Source organism: Gymnodraco acuticeps, unplaced genomic scaffold (genome assembly GCF_902827175.1).
Source record: "Gymnodraco acuticeps unplaced genomic scaffold, fGymAcu1.1, whole genome shotgun sequence".
Taxonomy (NCBI): domain Eukaryota; kingdom Metazoa; phylum Chordata; class Actinopteri; order Perciformes; family Bathydraconidae; genus Gymnodraco; species Gymnodraco acuticeps.
In genome coordinates, this window is record NW_022990565.1 from 1,128,731 (window position 1) to 1,145,770 (window position 17,040).

The following is a 17,040-nucleotide window of genomic DNA, read 5'->3' on the forward strand; positions in this document are numbered from 1 at the left end:
GACGCAAAATCACACACACGTAACCTTAACCTAAATACTAGCTGGATGAAATCCTATTAGAAAAGCATACTGACATTCGCCTTAGTGCATACGTACAACTATTGTAAAGACTGTTACATCACACATCACTAGCAAATGGAGTCTGTTTACCCGTGTTTTAGTACCATCCATCAAAAGAGGTGGTAGTAACATCGCCCCTAAATACTGCAGCTACTAACCAGTGTGACTGAATGCATGTCAATTGGGAAAATGTTATATTTTGTTTGTCGGTCTGCAAAAAAAAATCTTTAAAAAAGATTGAATATATGTTACTGAATGGATGACCATACAGCCAAAGTATCAATTTCTTACATTATCCATTATGTAAAGGTCTGACACCTGGACGTGTTTTAAGCACTGCATTAGTGTGCAGTAAGCCATCACAACAAACAATTAACATGCATAGACCATCAACAGCATATATATAACAAAATGCTTTCCATTAGTTACCTTTCAGTTTTGGGGCAATACAAAATATGGATCTCATAGCACATACAATACTGTTTTGAAATAGGCACACTACACAGCAGCACGGGACAAATGAAGCCATATCTCACTGCACCAATTTCTCTCAAATGACTAAATCCTCACATGCATGCCCTCACACACAGAACAAGTGAGGAATCAAATCAACTAGGCCATGCAGGCAGCAAGCATGGGAGCAGGCGGCTGCCAGGCCCACATCCCGCTTTCTCAGCGGGGCTCTGGTTACTGACAGTTAGCCTGTGAAACCACAGAAGGCTGGAGTTGAGCTCTGTCCCGTAGCAGCAGCAGCAGAAGGACGGTTTATCTCCTAGTCTAACTGGTATCTGGGTTACTGGGGTTAGCACAATCCTAGGGGAGCCTATTCCTCTTTGTCTTTTCCCTGTCATCCCATTCCCTTGCTATTTTCTTTTGTTGCTAATCTTTTTTTTTTTACCCCGCCTCATATGCTAAACCTCCTGTATACTTCTTTCTCCATCCTTTACCCCCTTCATCTCCCTTTTCCCTCCACTCTCTTAATCTGCTCCAGTCACTCATCTCAAATGCTCATAGACCTTTTAGTTCCCGCTTTCCGTCTCCATTTGATCCTCCTGTGCTATTGAACCATCTTTCTTCCTTCCTCCCTCTCATCTTTCTCTCATCCTCCAACAATTTCCTCTGCCCTCCCCCTTCCCCCACACTGCTACACTCTCTCTTCCCTCTTCTGCAAACGATGCGCATTATCTATACCAGGGGACGGGGAAGAAAAAGTCTAAACATCTGTATAAATATGTGACAGCCATATAAATACAATACTTTTCCATTATGAGCCTAAAGAAAAACCCCAAAGGACTAGCACAAAGAGTGTGTGTTGGTGTACGCATGTGTGTGTTCTGCGCTGTTCCAGTGACATCAGAGCTGCCAGGGTAACTTATAACCAACATGTCCCCTTTCACCAACCTCATTAGTACGACTGTAGCCCAGGCAGATGAAAAGCAACAGCAGTTCAGTACATTTCATGTTCACGCATATTATTAAGTGCTGTAAATAAAAAAAGCTACATTGATGAACAAGTCACTCAATCATTGGACAGTTTGCAGTGTTTTTGCATCACTTCATGGGCTGGCTTTGGAAATAAAAAGTATATTCTTGTGACTGACAGCAGGTCATGCAGCTCTTCACTGTGCTTTTGTTCATTCTCCTTTGGTTAAAAAGAGTTTAAGAAGTCAACATTATTAATGAGTTTGTATTAATGACCCTAACCTGACCTCATCTGTCATAAATGATGATAGACAGTGGATAGTGTCTTTTAAAGCATTTTCATAATGTTGCGATCAACACTCCTCTAAAAACCCAGGGTGAGGAAACGCCCACATCTGTCTGATTTAGAAATCATAGACCATACTCAGGAAAATGAAATACTGCCAGCCTGACAATACATAGTATGTTTAGCAGAGTAAGGAAATGCTACCAAGTAGAGTGAGCGAGGGTAAACAATATTGAGAAGTCACAAGGATGACTTTTCTATTTAATTGCAAATAATGATACAAAGAAAGAGGAAGGTAAAGGAATATTTTATATTTGATAAACATGATATGGATCTTATACTTTGTAGAATTGAATCAAAAGGATGTAATTCTTCAGAAGCACATATCTAACTGCATATGGTATTTGTCGTTACATAATATGATGTGTTGATTGATACTCTTAGGATATTCGTACATACTTGGCAAGGGGTGCTGTGCGTAGATGCAGGCCCCCTTGCTCCAGCAGAGAGGGATGCAGCCGCTGTTCTCCATTTGTTTTGTAAGCGGGGCTGTTTAAGGTCCGGCCACAGGGCCCAGACAAACCTGTCGGGCTCCGAAAACAGCATAGAGCCAGGGACTAGGACGGGCTCCTAACCTGGCGTTATGCTACTATAAAAATGTCCTTTTATGAAATGTTGAATAACGTGAGGAAAAACAAAAAATGGGATCCTAAAATATTCCCCAAAAAGTTAGAAATGGTGTCCTGCTGTGCTGGTAACTGGGCTGTCATTTGTTGGAGGGGTGATATCATCCAGTGTGCAACTTTTAGCCGCCGCCTCAGAAGATAGCCACAGGAAACTCAATAGAGAAAAAATCAATCAAAGCCAGAGTCCCGGGGCTCGAGGTAACTCTAGAGAAGAAAAGAGCCCAGTAAGAGGAAACGGAGGATGTCAAATATCCTTTGTACTGTCAAATCTGATGACTCAGCAAGTATCCCCACAGGAGGTAGAGAATATACCAGTCCGTAACTCTCTATGCTTGAGCAGCAACTACATGCAATCACCAGGGTCCAAGTCCAGTTGATAAAGAGATTTAAATACAGCGATACAAATATTACTCAGCTTCTCACATCCAGAGAATCCTTCCAAAACAACCAAGTCAAATCTTCGTCTGCAACAAAAGACAAACCAATGCGTGATGATAAAGCTGGAAGTGCAGTATCTGGTTCTGACAATCCAAGATCGTGATCATGAGACTTCCTGTCACTCTCTCCGAAAGCTTGCTGAAACATCCCATTACATCAGGACTGGAGGAAGTGGCTCTGCGTCCAGGTATTAGTAATCAATCTGTCCAATACATGTCATGACCTTTAACCCTGCAAAATACCTAAACCATTGTGCAATTTGATATACTGATTTCTGTTAGAAAGTTATTTTTTTCCCTTCTTCACTCCTTCTTCAGCAGAAAAGCTTCCCAAAACAGACATTCATGCTCTCTGTGGCCGGGGGAGAATTTCTCCACCAATTAGACTGTCCTGCAGTCCAATAAATCCTCAGAAAATATCAAATTCTGGTCTTTGTTGCGGAGCTTTTGATCCAATTAATCAGCCCTTGATGTGAAAATCAAAGAAGGAGGCTTCCCTGCAGCCATACGTCTTAAGTCACATGGTACGGCATTGTATGTCAGAAATCCAGGTTACAACACTGCCGTCAAACAATACTTTGTGTAATGACATCAAAGTACCATTTTCCAAGAAAGGTTGTCGTTTGGTTCTGTTAATCCAAAATGTGGTCAGAAGAAGATGGTAAGAAGAAAAGAGAAACTTGCACCAGAGAAGAAAAGAGATAAAAATGTAGGGCAAAGAGGGGCGTAGAGAAATGGAGCAAAGCGAGGGAGAGGTAGGTAGAGTGACCGACGCAGGAGGGAGAAAGGAAAGCACGAGGAAACGGATGACGAAATACAAGATAGAGACTAAAAGAAGAGTTGAAAAAGAACAGAAAGATCAAGAAGAAAAAGGAGAAATAAAGGTAACTGGATAAAAAGAGAAAGTGGAGAAACCCCAGGGAGAAGCTGAGCCTCGCATCCTCCAAAGCTTTCTCACAATGCTCTGAGCCTGCAGGAGTTAACCAGGTCAGAGCAGGTGTCTGATGTCAGAGAGAGACATAAAGGGACAGAGACAAAAATGAAAAGTAAAGATCCAAAAAAGCTGTGATGCAAAGCCAGGCAAGAAGGGAGAACGACTATGTGGAGGAAAAAACGTTGCAGGATTTGGTTTGAGGAGAAAAATGTATGCAGTAAATCCGTTTGGAAAGTCATTCAGCCGTGTGTAGCTCAGTCTGGCTTCCGAAGGCTTTCATCAGGAGCAGCGGAAAGGGGAACTGGATCACAACATCCCAATCTCTCTCTCTCTCGCACACACACACACACACAGTACATCCAGCGCAAACCTTGAGCAGTCGCGATAAGTGCACCAAAGAGGCTATACAGTGAGAGAGTTATGTGTGAAAGCCAGAGAGAGGCTGTACGTATACAAGAGTGTGTGTGCATGTGACTAAGCAGGTAGACGACTCCATGCATGTGTGTTTGTTGAAAGTCTGTAAAAAGCAGAAGAAGTGTGTGCGCAAAATCAAAAAGCGAGTGTGTGCCAAGTGCTTCCTCTCTGCTGTGTTTTCGGTATACGCTGCTGTGACCACGCTGCGAAAAAGCTGCACCGCTAGCTCACAGGCAGAAGCAGCAAGGGTGTGTGTGTGTGTATGTGTGTGTGTAAGGAAGAGAAGGAGGCTAGAGGAAAACATATTCTAATTGACACTTAATGCTGTGGAAAGTAGGCAAGGCGAGTGGACAGGACTTATAAATATGCTAATAGGACACCACTGCTAATCAACACTCCAACTTTAATAAACAGCCAGCCACACACACACACACACACACACACACACACACACACACACACCACACACACACACACACACACACACACACACACACACACACACACACACACACACACACACACACACACACACACACACACACACACACACACACACACACACACACACACACACACACACACACCAGGATAATGTTTAGCCACTGAAAACATACATTCCACTGTATGACCCCTAATAACACTTCCCCTTTCTCCTCTGTTTGTATTATCCGTGGGCAGGTCTCTGCTGCCCTCTGTCCTGCCTCTCTGTGGTCTCTCCTCCTCTACAAACATATTGCATCTGCTCTCCTGCAGCATGCCATCTCTTCAATGGCAATAAAGCACTGACATTCTATTCCTCTGATGTGCCAGAGCACGAGATGAATGTGCATGCTTTCTAGCTAAGCTTCCAGCGGGAAAACACTGACAACTAACATGCTGTGATTTATTCATGACACAAACTAATATAGAGCATATAGGCATATATTCAGTTATTTAATAATTAAGACCTCATGCTCCTAAAGGATCTTGGTCAGGTATAAATGAAACCAATGTCTGCTTGCATCAGGAAATAAAGAGTGGCCCACCCTGTTTAAGTGGACCAATCAAGTGTACTGACATCCAATATGCAGACATACTGTATGTGCTCTAGGAACATATTTAACTAAAGGTTACATTTTAAGTGAGATCTCATTATAAAGCAGGTCTAGCTGCTACTTATAAACTAGGAAGTTACCTAAATGCACAAAGCCTGTATTCAGAAACTGTGCCTTTAAAACAGGCCTTCAGGACTAGCGTATTCTATACAGGTAGAAAGGGCCGCTACAGTCGGTCTCCAGCTGCATTGAGAGTGCAAAAAGGACAGAAAAATGAACAATATAAAATGACCAGGACAAAATAACTACAGCACTCTTGAATACATTTATGCAGTTATTTGTATGTCTTTTATATCAGTTATTTTGCCTTAGTTTTCATTAGAATTTGAACCGCATGGTGCTTATGAGTGCAGTCAAATTGTGAGTTATAACTCCGTCTGATCTGTCTTCTGTCTTTATATTTCATATCATGCAACACAAAATGATTGCATGATATAAATGATGACAGAGATACAGAAGCTGGATGTTATGTTCAGTGTGCTCTCCACTCAAACTGAGCTTGTGATCCTTTCAGCAGTACTGAGAATGAGTATTTCTAAGGCTGTTTCGGGATACAGATGTTCAGTTTACCCGGTCCCCTGTACACTGTGTGGCGTGCTACTGTCATTTTGTCAGCAAAGTTAGAAAGCAGCATCTCATGAGTTTCAGTTAACCTCAACCTCAACTTTGGCAATACGTATCCCACTGGAGTTCTGCCAAAGTTAAGGTCAGGAAACGTAAAATATGCGTTTGTCCTTTTCAGGAATGACAAGTTCTCTTTTCTGAGGTATACAACATCCTCCTTGAAAACATAGGATCAACGGTTACCTAGCAACACCAACGAAGAGAGACTGGTGCTTAGAGGTAATTATCTTATCTATACTTGATATTATTTAACCCTAACAGTCCTCGTTAGGTGTGAGTCAAGACCAGGGGTGCCCAACCTTTTTTGAACCGAGAGCTACTTTTAAAGTTGCCAGTCTGCCGAGATCTACCAGTCCAAATAGAGAGGCGTAGCCATTACTGACAGCCTACTACCAGGTAAATACACACTTCTACTTGTATAAAACTGACCTTCGTACGATTAATACTCCATAAACTACTGCAGATCCTTTATCTTACCTCTTTCTAATCTACACACATACAAGTATTTAACTGAAGTTACACAACAGTGTTGTTGATACAGAGTTGGTGTTTATTCACACGTCACTACAGTGGGTAATGTTTTCAAGAAACATTGAACAGTGCTGCCACATATGACACATGGAAAAAAGAAAAGACTCTGAACCCTTTCTTTGCCATTATATAAAAATAGTGTTGCTACAAAAGTATAAATGAGGCTTACTAATAAGACAACCCAGATCTGAAGCTACTCAGGAATCTGCTGCCAAAGTGCAATAAAAAAGACAAAATTAATAGAATCAAACCCTTTTTTTGTTGCATTTTAGTAGATTATAAAAATAAATGCCTTTTTAAAATAGGATGCAAGCAACATAGTTTCTTAACCTGAATTGATAATAGACTATAATCAATTTAAGTTTGCATTCTTATACCATTTTGTACAATAATTATAATGAATAAGTTCAAACAAACTCAAACTTACAGCTGATTAATAACGGTATCTAACTTGAGTTTTTATTATATCAAAAACCTGTTGAAATGCTACTGTTATTTTTATTACGCATCGGCAGCCTCCAGGCACGCTTCTTTCACAACTTTGCCGTCTTTGAAATACTTCATGTGTTTCTCAAGAACGTGACTGACACGATAAGATGCTATGGTAGCAGCCTTGCTCTTGTTGTTGACCTGGTGAAAATGGACTGCTGTGCATTTAGCTGTCCTTTCAGGCCCCTCCCCTTTTGGAGCGTAGGGCAGAATTAGGAGGGAATTCCGTCTCGTAGCGTTTGTGCACTGTTTTGAAATGCCGCTCCTAAATGACCCTTCTTCGATAAAGCCACGCTCGCATTGCAGATGAGACAGATGGACTTTGAATTGGAATAGATACAAAAATAATCATCCTCCCACTCGGAGTGAAAATTATATATGTTTTGCTTCTGCCATAATTGCGGGCTTGTGTGTGTGCGGACTGTCACTCCTGTTGACACGGACAACGTTAGCGAACTAGTGCACTGCCCACTGCTCACCAGCCACGCCCCGACACATGGGGTCACGCCGGCCAATCACAAAGCTTTGATGCGTTCAAGTGCATTATTCTGGCACAGGAAGATTATGTTACAGGACATTAACGATAAAACAGAATATTGTTGTTCTATTTTTAGACACATCTCGCGATCGACTGGGAATCTCCCCGCGATCGACCGGTCGATCGCGATCGACGTGGTTGGGCACTCCTGGTCAAGACTAATACCAAAGAATATCATGCTTTGTGAATACGAAATAGAAGGATAGATCTCTCTTAGACCATGAAAATCAAACGGAAAGGATTCTGTCATTCCCATTAAGTAGTTGACAATATTTCTGTTCATATCAAAGTTACATGAGAGAGCAAATTCAAACAAAAAACAAAGCTGTATACAATGAGTGGGCAAAGGAAACCTTTACATGTTAAGGTTGATGCAATAACTCATACACATCACTAGGGCTGAACGATTAATTGATTTGAAATCGAAATTGCGATTTGAAATGATGCAATTATCAAATCGCAAAGCCTGCGATTGTTAAATTTGGTTTTGTTTTGTTCTTCTTGTGTGTCAGTCATCCACACCAATCAGAAGTGCTGTGCTCCACATGTACCCGTCATTGTTAACCAATCAGAAGTGGCCCATGATAGAAGGTGATAGACAGATTGATCCAATCACCTGCCAAGTATTTTTGAAATACTTTTCCAAATGGCAAATGGCTTCCAATGGAGCTTTCCTAGATGGTTTGGTGAAACAAACCATCTGAGTCAGGTTAGTAATGCTCCATCACATGTTTTACATCTATTACAGGGTGAGTCTTAAACTGAAGCTTGACTTTAAAGCAACCCAACGGAAGTTTCATGTAAGTTTAGTTCTTTCACTCGTAGCTCGGGCTGCGAGGGTGCTAGAGACGGGAGCACGATGATACGACCTTCCTAGCCGGAGATATGGCCGCATTTTACAATACACTTCCGTTGGGTCGCTTAAAAACAAATATCACAAATCGAATCGCAATATCTGTCAGAAAAATCGCAATTAGATTATTTCCCCAAATCGTGCAGCCCTACACATCACACACACAAATCTCTATTGTTAGTTCAGAGGACGTTCAGCAATACCTCGCCTGTATTTAACAAAAATAAATCATAATAATACATTTAATTTATATAGCGCTTCTCATCTGCCAAGACAAATCTCGAAGCGCGAATAGATACTCACCAGCGTAGTATGATATTCTGGAAATATCTGGAACAGAGAAAAAGAGAAAACAAGATTTTAGTCAGATAAATGACATGTATATTACACAAACTTGGAAGTGAAACTCAAAATGGCCATAAGTATTGAGAGTGTGGTGTTTCTTCCTGGCCCTGACCATCTTGCAACAAATTCTACTTATACATTTATTGCAAGTATCTTACACTTGATAGCTACATATTTGTCTTGGATGCACAGATCAAATTAATCTACTTTCATATATTATAAGGGATTACTGCTCGTAATTTACTACTTCAAGTCTTATATATGTATTTAAGTTGTGTAGAAAGAGTTGTAGGAGAGCATCGTTGAGAACTTGAGTTATTGACAGGAACAACATTTCCATTACTTGAAATGACTAACATTATCAAAACGATACTTCACACATTTTCTATTTAGTCTATGACAAATCACGACTAACCAAAACATCAAAGAGGACATTCATCACTTGGAAAGTCCAACTGTCGAATCCAAATCGATTACAATGTTTAATTTTAGCTGACAGGCATCATTTTCTAATCCCAATCCGCACATCACTGGCTTACATGTCAGCGCTGACCAACCAGTTACTGTACAGAAGGATTTAATATGAGCTACATTCCAGACAGTCTGAGTGAGGCGAGAACAATGACTTGGCAAAATAATTCTGCCCTGTCATGCTGTAACAGTTTCACACTGTGGCCTCATTCAGCTCTCAGACTGCCGGATAACCACCTTCATGTCACCTTCTACTCACCACTCCACTATCTCTTTTTACTCACAAGCTCACATAAAAAGGACACCAAAATGAGCAATGTGATGAAATGTCCAACACTGTGAAGCTACGCTCTTCTGTTACTAAGCAACAAAGCAGGACTGTGGTGCTGTGGTGCTGATGAGGATGCCAAGGCTTTGTGTCGGATTGTGCATGATAAAGGCGGTTCCATATAACATACTACTAATGTGCTTCACGTGCTATTTATCAATGTTATGTATTGAGGACACTCGTGCTGAAGAGAGTGTAAAATAAATGAATGTACTTTTTACATTTTGTACTGGAAAAGGTGATTACAGCATTCCCCAAATTGCAACTTTAAAAGCAACAACCAAATAAATTGAAGAGATGTTTGAGCATGCATCATTTGTTTTCATAGGTGAATTGTTTTAAGTGATGTACTGTAGTATGGAATTGGGACACTATTTACATACTACATGTATGTTCTTAATGTCCCTAATACAATGCATTGTGAGTCAACAGAGTCTAACAGAAGCAAAATCTGAAATGAAAAAAATGTAGTTTAAATATTGATATTGTTTTTTTATTTACTTGTTCTAATCAAACTCAACATCTGGTAAGGATAAGAATGTAAGAAAGCATTGGGACACAATTTAGGGCGTGTATAATAATAAACATTGTGGGTTATTAAGATATAACATATTGTTTTTTACATTTGACTTGGTTTGATTCATTGCTGCTCAGTGTGTGTGTGTGTTCTTCTTAACGTCCTCTAATCACATAATCCAATTGGTTCCTGGCAGAGTTGTGCCCAAAATGTTGGCTACAAGTAGACGAAAAGCAACGCAACACCAATTCTGGCAATATTCCCGCTCTCCCTCTCTCTGAGTGTAAAATCCAAAATGTAACATTTAAGGCTCTGACACACTAAGACGTTTTGAGCCTGGGCTGGCAGTGCTTTCAGTAGAAAAGGCTTAAGCATACATAGAAATGTTTCTTGGTGTTAAAAATATATTAATGAATAGAATTCTTGAAGCACTATCACCCTTGAAAATTGCCCACACATTTAGCCAGTACTGTGCCAGTGTATTTTCAAATGTTTTAAATACCTAACAGAAGAAGGAACACACTCGAGTCAAATGTCACCAGAAATAACCTAGCTTTGGACCCACCTCCATTCTTTCATATCCACAAATAATAACTCAAAACTAGATCAAGTTATTAAAACAGTACTGAAACATCCGTCACTGGAACTGCTTAAAACATTTTTCACTTGCATAAACACTCCACAGAGCTTCTCCCTCCTACTCCATCACATTTCCCCGTCACACTCGCAGCCCTTTGCGTTCTCTCACCCACTCGTGCCTCTGGCTATAAACCACAGAGGCTACGCTACAGTTGACACCACGCTAAGGGCATTGCACAACTCCATTCTCATCAAGAAAACAACGACAGCCTCCTGCGCTGATCAGCCCGACAGAATACAGTACAATACAATGGAGTGTAACATCAGAGAGAAGAAGAAAGCCACCACAGTAGCAGCTACAGCTTTAATGAGGTAGCTGTCATTGTTAGAAGCAGCCATAAAAACATTATTGTAGCACTGGGATTACTGTAGAGATAAGGAAGTATACCAGAAAATTGTCTGATGTTCTCATTTTCACATCTGTATTTTTGAATGTTTGACAGATGAAGCATTGACATGAGCAGACATCACTTTCCACATGTTGTTTGTTGAAACACCTGCGTCAATAACTTTCATTGGCCAGCTGCAGAACACAACCCCGAGGAGACATTCTGTAGGTGCATTTGCTTATCAAATGAAGTGGCATGCACAATTTGCGTGGCAATATAAATGCTTGAACATAATTCACTACTACACTTTCCATATCACTTGTGTCAAGAGTTCAGAAGCACATCCTTTACACTGTTTGTTACAGCCCATTATCACTCACTGTCATCAATATCTTTCTAACAACAAATACACAAAACCCAGACAGATTTAGTGTTTTAAAGATGTCAATCATTTATAATATAAAATAATATTTCATGCAATGTACCATAGTTACAACATTTATTAAATAAAAAAATCCATACTGAGAACTACAACTCAGACTGACACCCGGTGTGACTGTTTGAAGAGTAAATGTTTTTGGCTTTACAGTAACTCACGTTTTACAGGCAGGACTCCAGCATGCACTCTCAGACACTTCATGCCTTCCTATTCTGAACAGTTTCCCCCCGAATGCACAGATTTATAGTGTTATGCAAGGACACATTCTAAACAAAAATAAGTTGTTTTATGGCTGTGTGCAGCAAGTGTGCAGTGCTCTGCACCCGAGGTTAATGTTCAGTAATTCACAAATACCTTGATCTAAACCACTGCATGTCTCTGTGGTCCCACAGAATCATCTCTGAATTATTACAGTAACTGAGAGTAAAGGATTGTAGCTGTTAGACACCAACATTTTTGGCTGTGTGTTTTTATATGAATCCTTCTCAATATAAGCTACTTGTGTAAAAGTGTTTGATGTCAGATAGAAAAAATATTTGTGGTAAGAATAAGAGGAAAGTGTCAAACAACTATGATATAATATTTAACAGCCAAAGCTGTCTGCTGTGGATTAATATGTCTGTTCTTACTTTCACTTGAAGCTCACTTGATCCACATAAACAACATCATAAGTGGAAACATTACTCAAATATAAAAATGGATAAAGTGCTGCTCATGTTTATACATACTGTACATATATATATTTGAAAGTTATTTTGCTCTTCTGGCTGCTGTTGTAATCACCAATTTGTTATGCAATGCTGTAGATTAGAAAATGCTAATTAAGTAAAAGAGAAAGTAAAGATAGTTGTTTATGCTTTATAAACCTTCTAAAATGGAATGGAGAAAACTGTACAATATCAATTATCATCATAAAATTAGATTTCTTCACTAATAATCATTTCTGAATTACTCAGTTAGACTTTCCATTACGATGAAGCCCAATGTGATGAATATCAACCAGACAATCTGACATGTGGATACCTAGGCTGAATAAGGCTAAGAATCAGATGTTGCAATTATTTTTCTATTAATTATTTTTCCATTTTGCCATGAAAATATATGTTTTTTTGAGGTGTATAACAAGTTATTTAACAATCACAGATCCTGACAGTGCGTGCTGACCATTGGAAGAGGTTAAACAAAACAGTGAGCTATGGATGTAAATAGGGGAAGGCTGATGACACAACAGGAGCGTCACAAGTCTAAACATATAACCTGCTGCTTTGCTGTCCCAAAAAATGACAACCATAGCTACAACAAACATGGATTCCAGGTGTAAATAAATTCAAGATCTGACATGGCATTCCTTACAAGGGGAGGATATGACACAACCCAATAGGTATCTTAGCTATAGCTTTGTATGCAAAAGCAGAAAACATGGCCCGGGGCAGAGGATGGGTGTTGGAGGTAACTGTCCTGGAATTCAATACACAACAATAAAGTCACCACAAGTGAAGACAACACAAATTAACTGAGATCATAAGGCAGACTTTGACATGCTTTATAGATTAAGAGAGGGTGTGAGTGTTTTATATACGGACTGAACAATGTGAGAGGACCATCTGTATTCCACTGCATAGGCTTTAATGTGGGTTTGATCAAAAGGTGACTAAAGCGAGAGCTATTTAGTTTATGTCTTATACTTCCTCTGCCAATTGCCAACATTTTCATCTGCTTTTTTTTATATGTTAACTAACAGCCTCCCCTATACAAAGCTGTTAGTTAAAGTCCTTCACTTAGCCCCGTGAACAAGAAAAGTGACATTTAATAGCTTTGGCCTGCGGTTGTTTACCTGCATTTATACACAAACAGAAATCTGATGTTTAACAGTTCGTGCTACAGGTCGGACCAGATGTCTTTGCCTGAATAGAGTGAAGAACTTCAGGCAGTTTCTCTGTGCGGTAAACAACGAGAAGATCAAATGTGGGCAAAACACAAGGTTTGAAATCTAGACCTTGTTTGCTTGGGTGAACTCAGGTGAAGATGTGTAAAATAATTAATTGTCATGTCACACAGAAGCTTAAAAAGGGAGCTAAGGTAGGGATGTAAGAAAAATATTGATATTGCGATTTTATGTTTCGCACAACTGTATGAACTCTTGAAAACATTGTATATATTTCAACTGTCATGATTGAATTAAAAGAGCCAAAACAATGTGATCAAATTGAATGAATAGTGCAATATACTGTATAGCCTTGCTTACAGTTTCACATTAAATCACAATGTTTTGAGTATAATATATCACCAGATTTTTGGCAATACACATTACTATTTAATGCTTATCTTACATACAGGTACACTGACAGACACTGATAAGCAGGATGTTACATTCAGTGTTTGGTATTACACTATCATAGGTGCCACTGGCTATGAAGTGTTACAGTAGGAATATGATGACAGTAGGAATATGATGACAGTAACAGCTGGAGCAACAGCAATTAATGTAGTGTTGGCAGTTGTTGTTGTTGTTGTTGTTGTACTCCATCTCTAGGTTTGTGAAAGTTGTTTACCTATTTTATAATAGAACGTAGCAGGTGAGAATAATCTTTATGGACAACACTCATTTAATTTCACACCCGTATCTATGGCAGGCCAAGCGAGCAATATCCCAAAACCTTCAGCGCAACAAATAAACAATTTGTGCCAATTTATTCATTTGTCAAACCTGCTGTCAGAAGCAAACAGCCAGGTTTATCAAAGTGAAACAGAGCAGGCTGACACTGTATCAGAGCGTTCAGTGTCTTTGTTTGTGCTCCACACTCTACCTGTCTGTGAGGTTTTCACATGCAACTGCTTGCACGGCAGTGAGCAGCACAAATTCCTTTCCAGCCCTCAAGCCTGCCAGACCCCTCTCTACCTGCCGAGCACAGAGCGCCCATACAGCCGTCCAATAACAGCCCATTGCTTTCCCCCAGCCCTCAGGATGACTACACACGTTCATACCTCCATTGGTGCAGCCCAGGAAATCCCAGAACTGCATGTTTGCAGTCGGCACACAGAGGACTGAACCTCAAATCACAGACGCCTATATGTTCCTGTTCTGACTCTCCACTTCCTAGTTATACTGTTGGCTGTCACTTATAGGAGAGGGAAAACACCCGCCCACTGATTGTTTCGGACTGACACACCTGGGGGCTGAGTTTCATTTCCAAACTGCTGCCTCCTCCTCCTAAGCTCTCATTTCTAATCCTCTTCCCACTTCTTCTCACTCTGCGTTCCATCTTATCCACTACTCTGTGTCTCGTCTTTATCTTTTCCTGACTGGAGACAGGCGGGTGTATAAAATTGATCCAACGTCCTCAATGTTTTTTTCCACATCCCTGCCTCTTCAGATTAGTGGAAGTAATGGAGGAGGCAAAGAGAAACAAAGCCACAGCAGAAACAAGACCTCCTTCATCTCAAATGATAAGTTCTACTTACAAAACACAATTAAAATATTTGTTTATATTTACAAAATAATAAGCAAGTTACATTTAAGTCACATATCAAGACAGATTGCACTAAATTCATGATGTGCCCAAGTGAGTTTTTTACCTGACAGCAGGACTGGGTACACGGAGAGAGGAAAGCCATGAATCACAGCATTGACTGGAAATGCAATCTAGCAAACATTAACTAGGCTTTCAATATTACCTAAACTGTGAAGTGATAGTGTTTGTCCATTAGGAATATAGTGAGGGACTTATTCTAAATGCCAGTATGTTCCTATAACGCACTTACAACAAATGCTGTCATATCTCTTTTACAGGAATAGCTGGATGCTCCATTACTGTATATGTATAATTTAATCACATTTTGAGTTTATTAAGCGCAAAGCGATCTGATTCCAGCCTTGTCAGATTTGTATTCAAGTATAAAAGAGTACAAGTCTCAGCTATGCATTCAATAGTTTTCTGTGCACAAGCACTTCAAAAAAGCTTTGGGGTTTTGACCCTCCAGTTTTGCTGCAACTAAGGATGTGTTCAGGGATGTGATCGGGGCAACAGTCACATACTGTAAAGCCAGGAAACAAGAGGGGGGGGGGGAAGGAAGGAAAACAGAAATCTGTAGGAGACATGAAAGGGCAGCTTTGACTCCAAAACCCCTAACCAACAAAAATCCACTGACAAATCCCATCCACAGGGCTGCTGTGCACCAGGCTCCGCACCCTCTTTAGTTCTGTAAATGTTGACACTGCAACTAAAATAATACTTGAATCCAACGAAACATGCAAAAGGAAATCTGTTGTGCATGGTTAAAATATGAATACCTAACATAACACTCGGGCTTCCACAGCTGCAAGTGTTCAATCTTGTGGTTGAAAAGGCAGCAAGCAACCCTAACACTTGAGACGCACAGGTTAAGTAAGAGCTGCCCCCTTTTGTCTAAAAACCGTTGCTTGCAACAATACGCCTCATTGTGAGCAACTCGTTATTCATCAAAACACAGATTTGCCACGGCGTTGTTGCTCTGACATAAATCCTCCTAGGCTTGGACCTTTGCACCTAAACAGAGAAACAGAGAGGGGTGGATTCGGTCACTGCACCACTGTCGGTCTGTTAGGAATACAAATGACTCCGGTGTGTCATTTGGACCAACATTTCATATAATTCAGTCCAGGATATGTTCTCAAATGCATTATACCAGCTCCAATAAACACACCACATGTAATGCATTCGCGTTAACCCCATTGTCTGTGTGTGTGTGTTACCCCCTTTAATGCTAAGCTAGCTCAGCTAACGGTGGGCTATTCCCATTTAATCCGCCCCCCAGAAGGATCAATACTCACCCGCTTCAGCCCTGGAGCCCGGCCGCACCTACTCTCCGTAACCGGCCACCTTTTTCAGCCAGCACGTTAATATAAATGTATGGACCCGCTGATGTCAGAACCGGCTTGGTGGCTGTACCTCTCCGTTATGAGTCCCTCTCCCTGTCTGTTTTTGTCCTCAACAGCGCCGTGCCCGGTAGTCGGTGTCCACTGACGCTAGCTGATAGCACCGTGCAGCTGGAGCAGCTTTTCCAACATGGCTGCAGCTGGTGGGCTTACTGACAGGAGCAGAGGAGAGGGGCCCTACGTGTCCAGTAGACTACTTCAAGGGCCACCAACTGTTTTTAAGTAAGAACTCAATTTAACAACATCCTCCTCGATGTATCGCCATTGCCTTGCACTGCACACAGACAGTAGTTAAGGGAACCATACATCATTATTATTACAGTAGGTTGTGCAACATGACAACAACTATTATTGCCAATAACAGATCCATCGCCTTTTATTTTAGAATTAAATGTATTGTCTATGGGTCCTCAACTGAAAGACCCAGTAGCCAGACATGTCCATATAACCTTTGAAAAAAGGGGGTATAATGGTAAACGTATACCAAAGAAGATTATAAAACAAAAGAAAAATAATAACCAACCAATAAAATATAAAACATTGATAATAACAGCATACAACAATGTAACCAATAAAATGAGAACAGAAGACCATTTAAAAAAACTATCTATTCAAACATTAGAATAAGAGTTCACATCCAATACAAAAAGCTCAATATACATAGGCCTACAATATGTGACCATATT

General features: G+C 40.3%; 1 protein-coding gene across 23 annotated transcripts in view; it reads right to left on the reverse strand.

Annotated features, from left to right (window-relative positions):
* Window positions 1-16,480, reverse strand: part of LOC117553681 (focal adhesion kinase 1-like) — a 60,054-nt gene extending 43,574 nt beyond the window's left edge. For 3 of the 23 annotated variants that reach the window (XM_034227703.1, XM_034227697.1, XM_034227710.1), the window contains exon 1: window positions 2,228-4,563. In XM_034227703.1, the coding sequence (XP_034083594.1) occupies window positions 2,228-2,300 (73 nt within the window). In that variant the 5' untranslated portion in view covers window positions 2,301-4,563. Of the gene's footprint in view, window positions 1-2,227; window positions 4,585-8,674; window positions 8,702-14,424; window positions 15,403-16,249 lie in introns of those variants that run through there. The other 20 variants (XM_034227717.1, XM_034227700.1, XM_034227699.1 and 17 more) reach the window with 15 other exon arrangements.
* Between the last annotated feature and the right edge of the window lie 560 nt (window positions 16,481-17,040).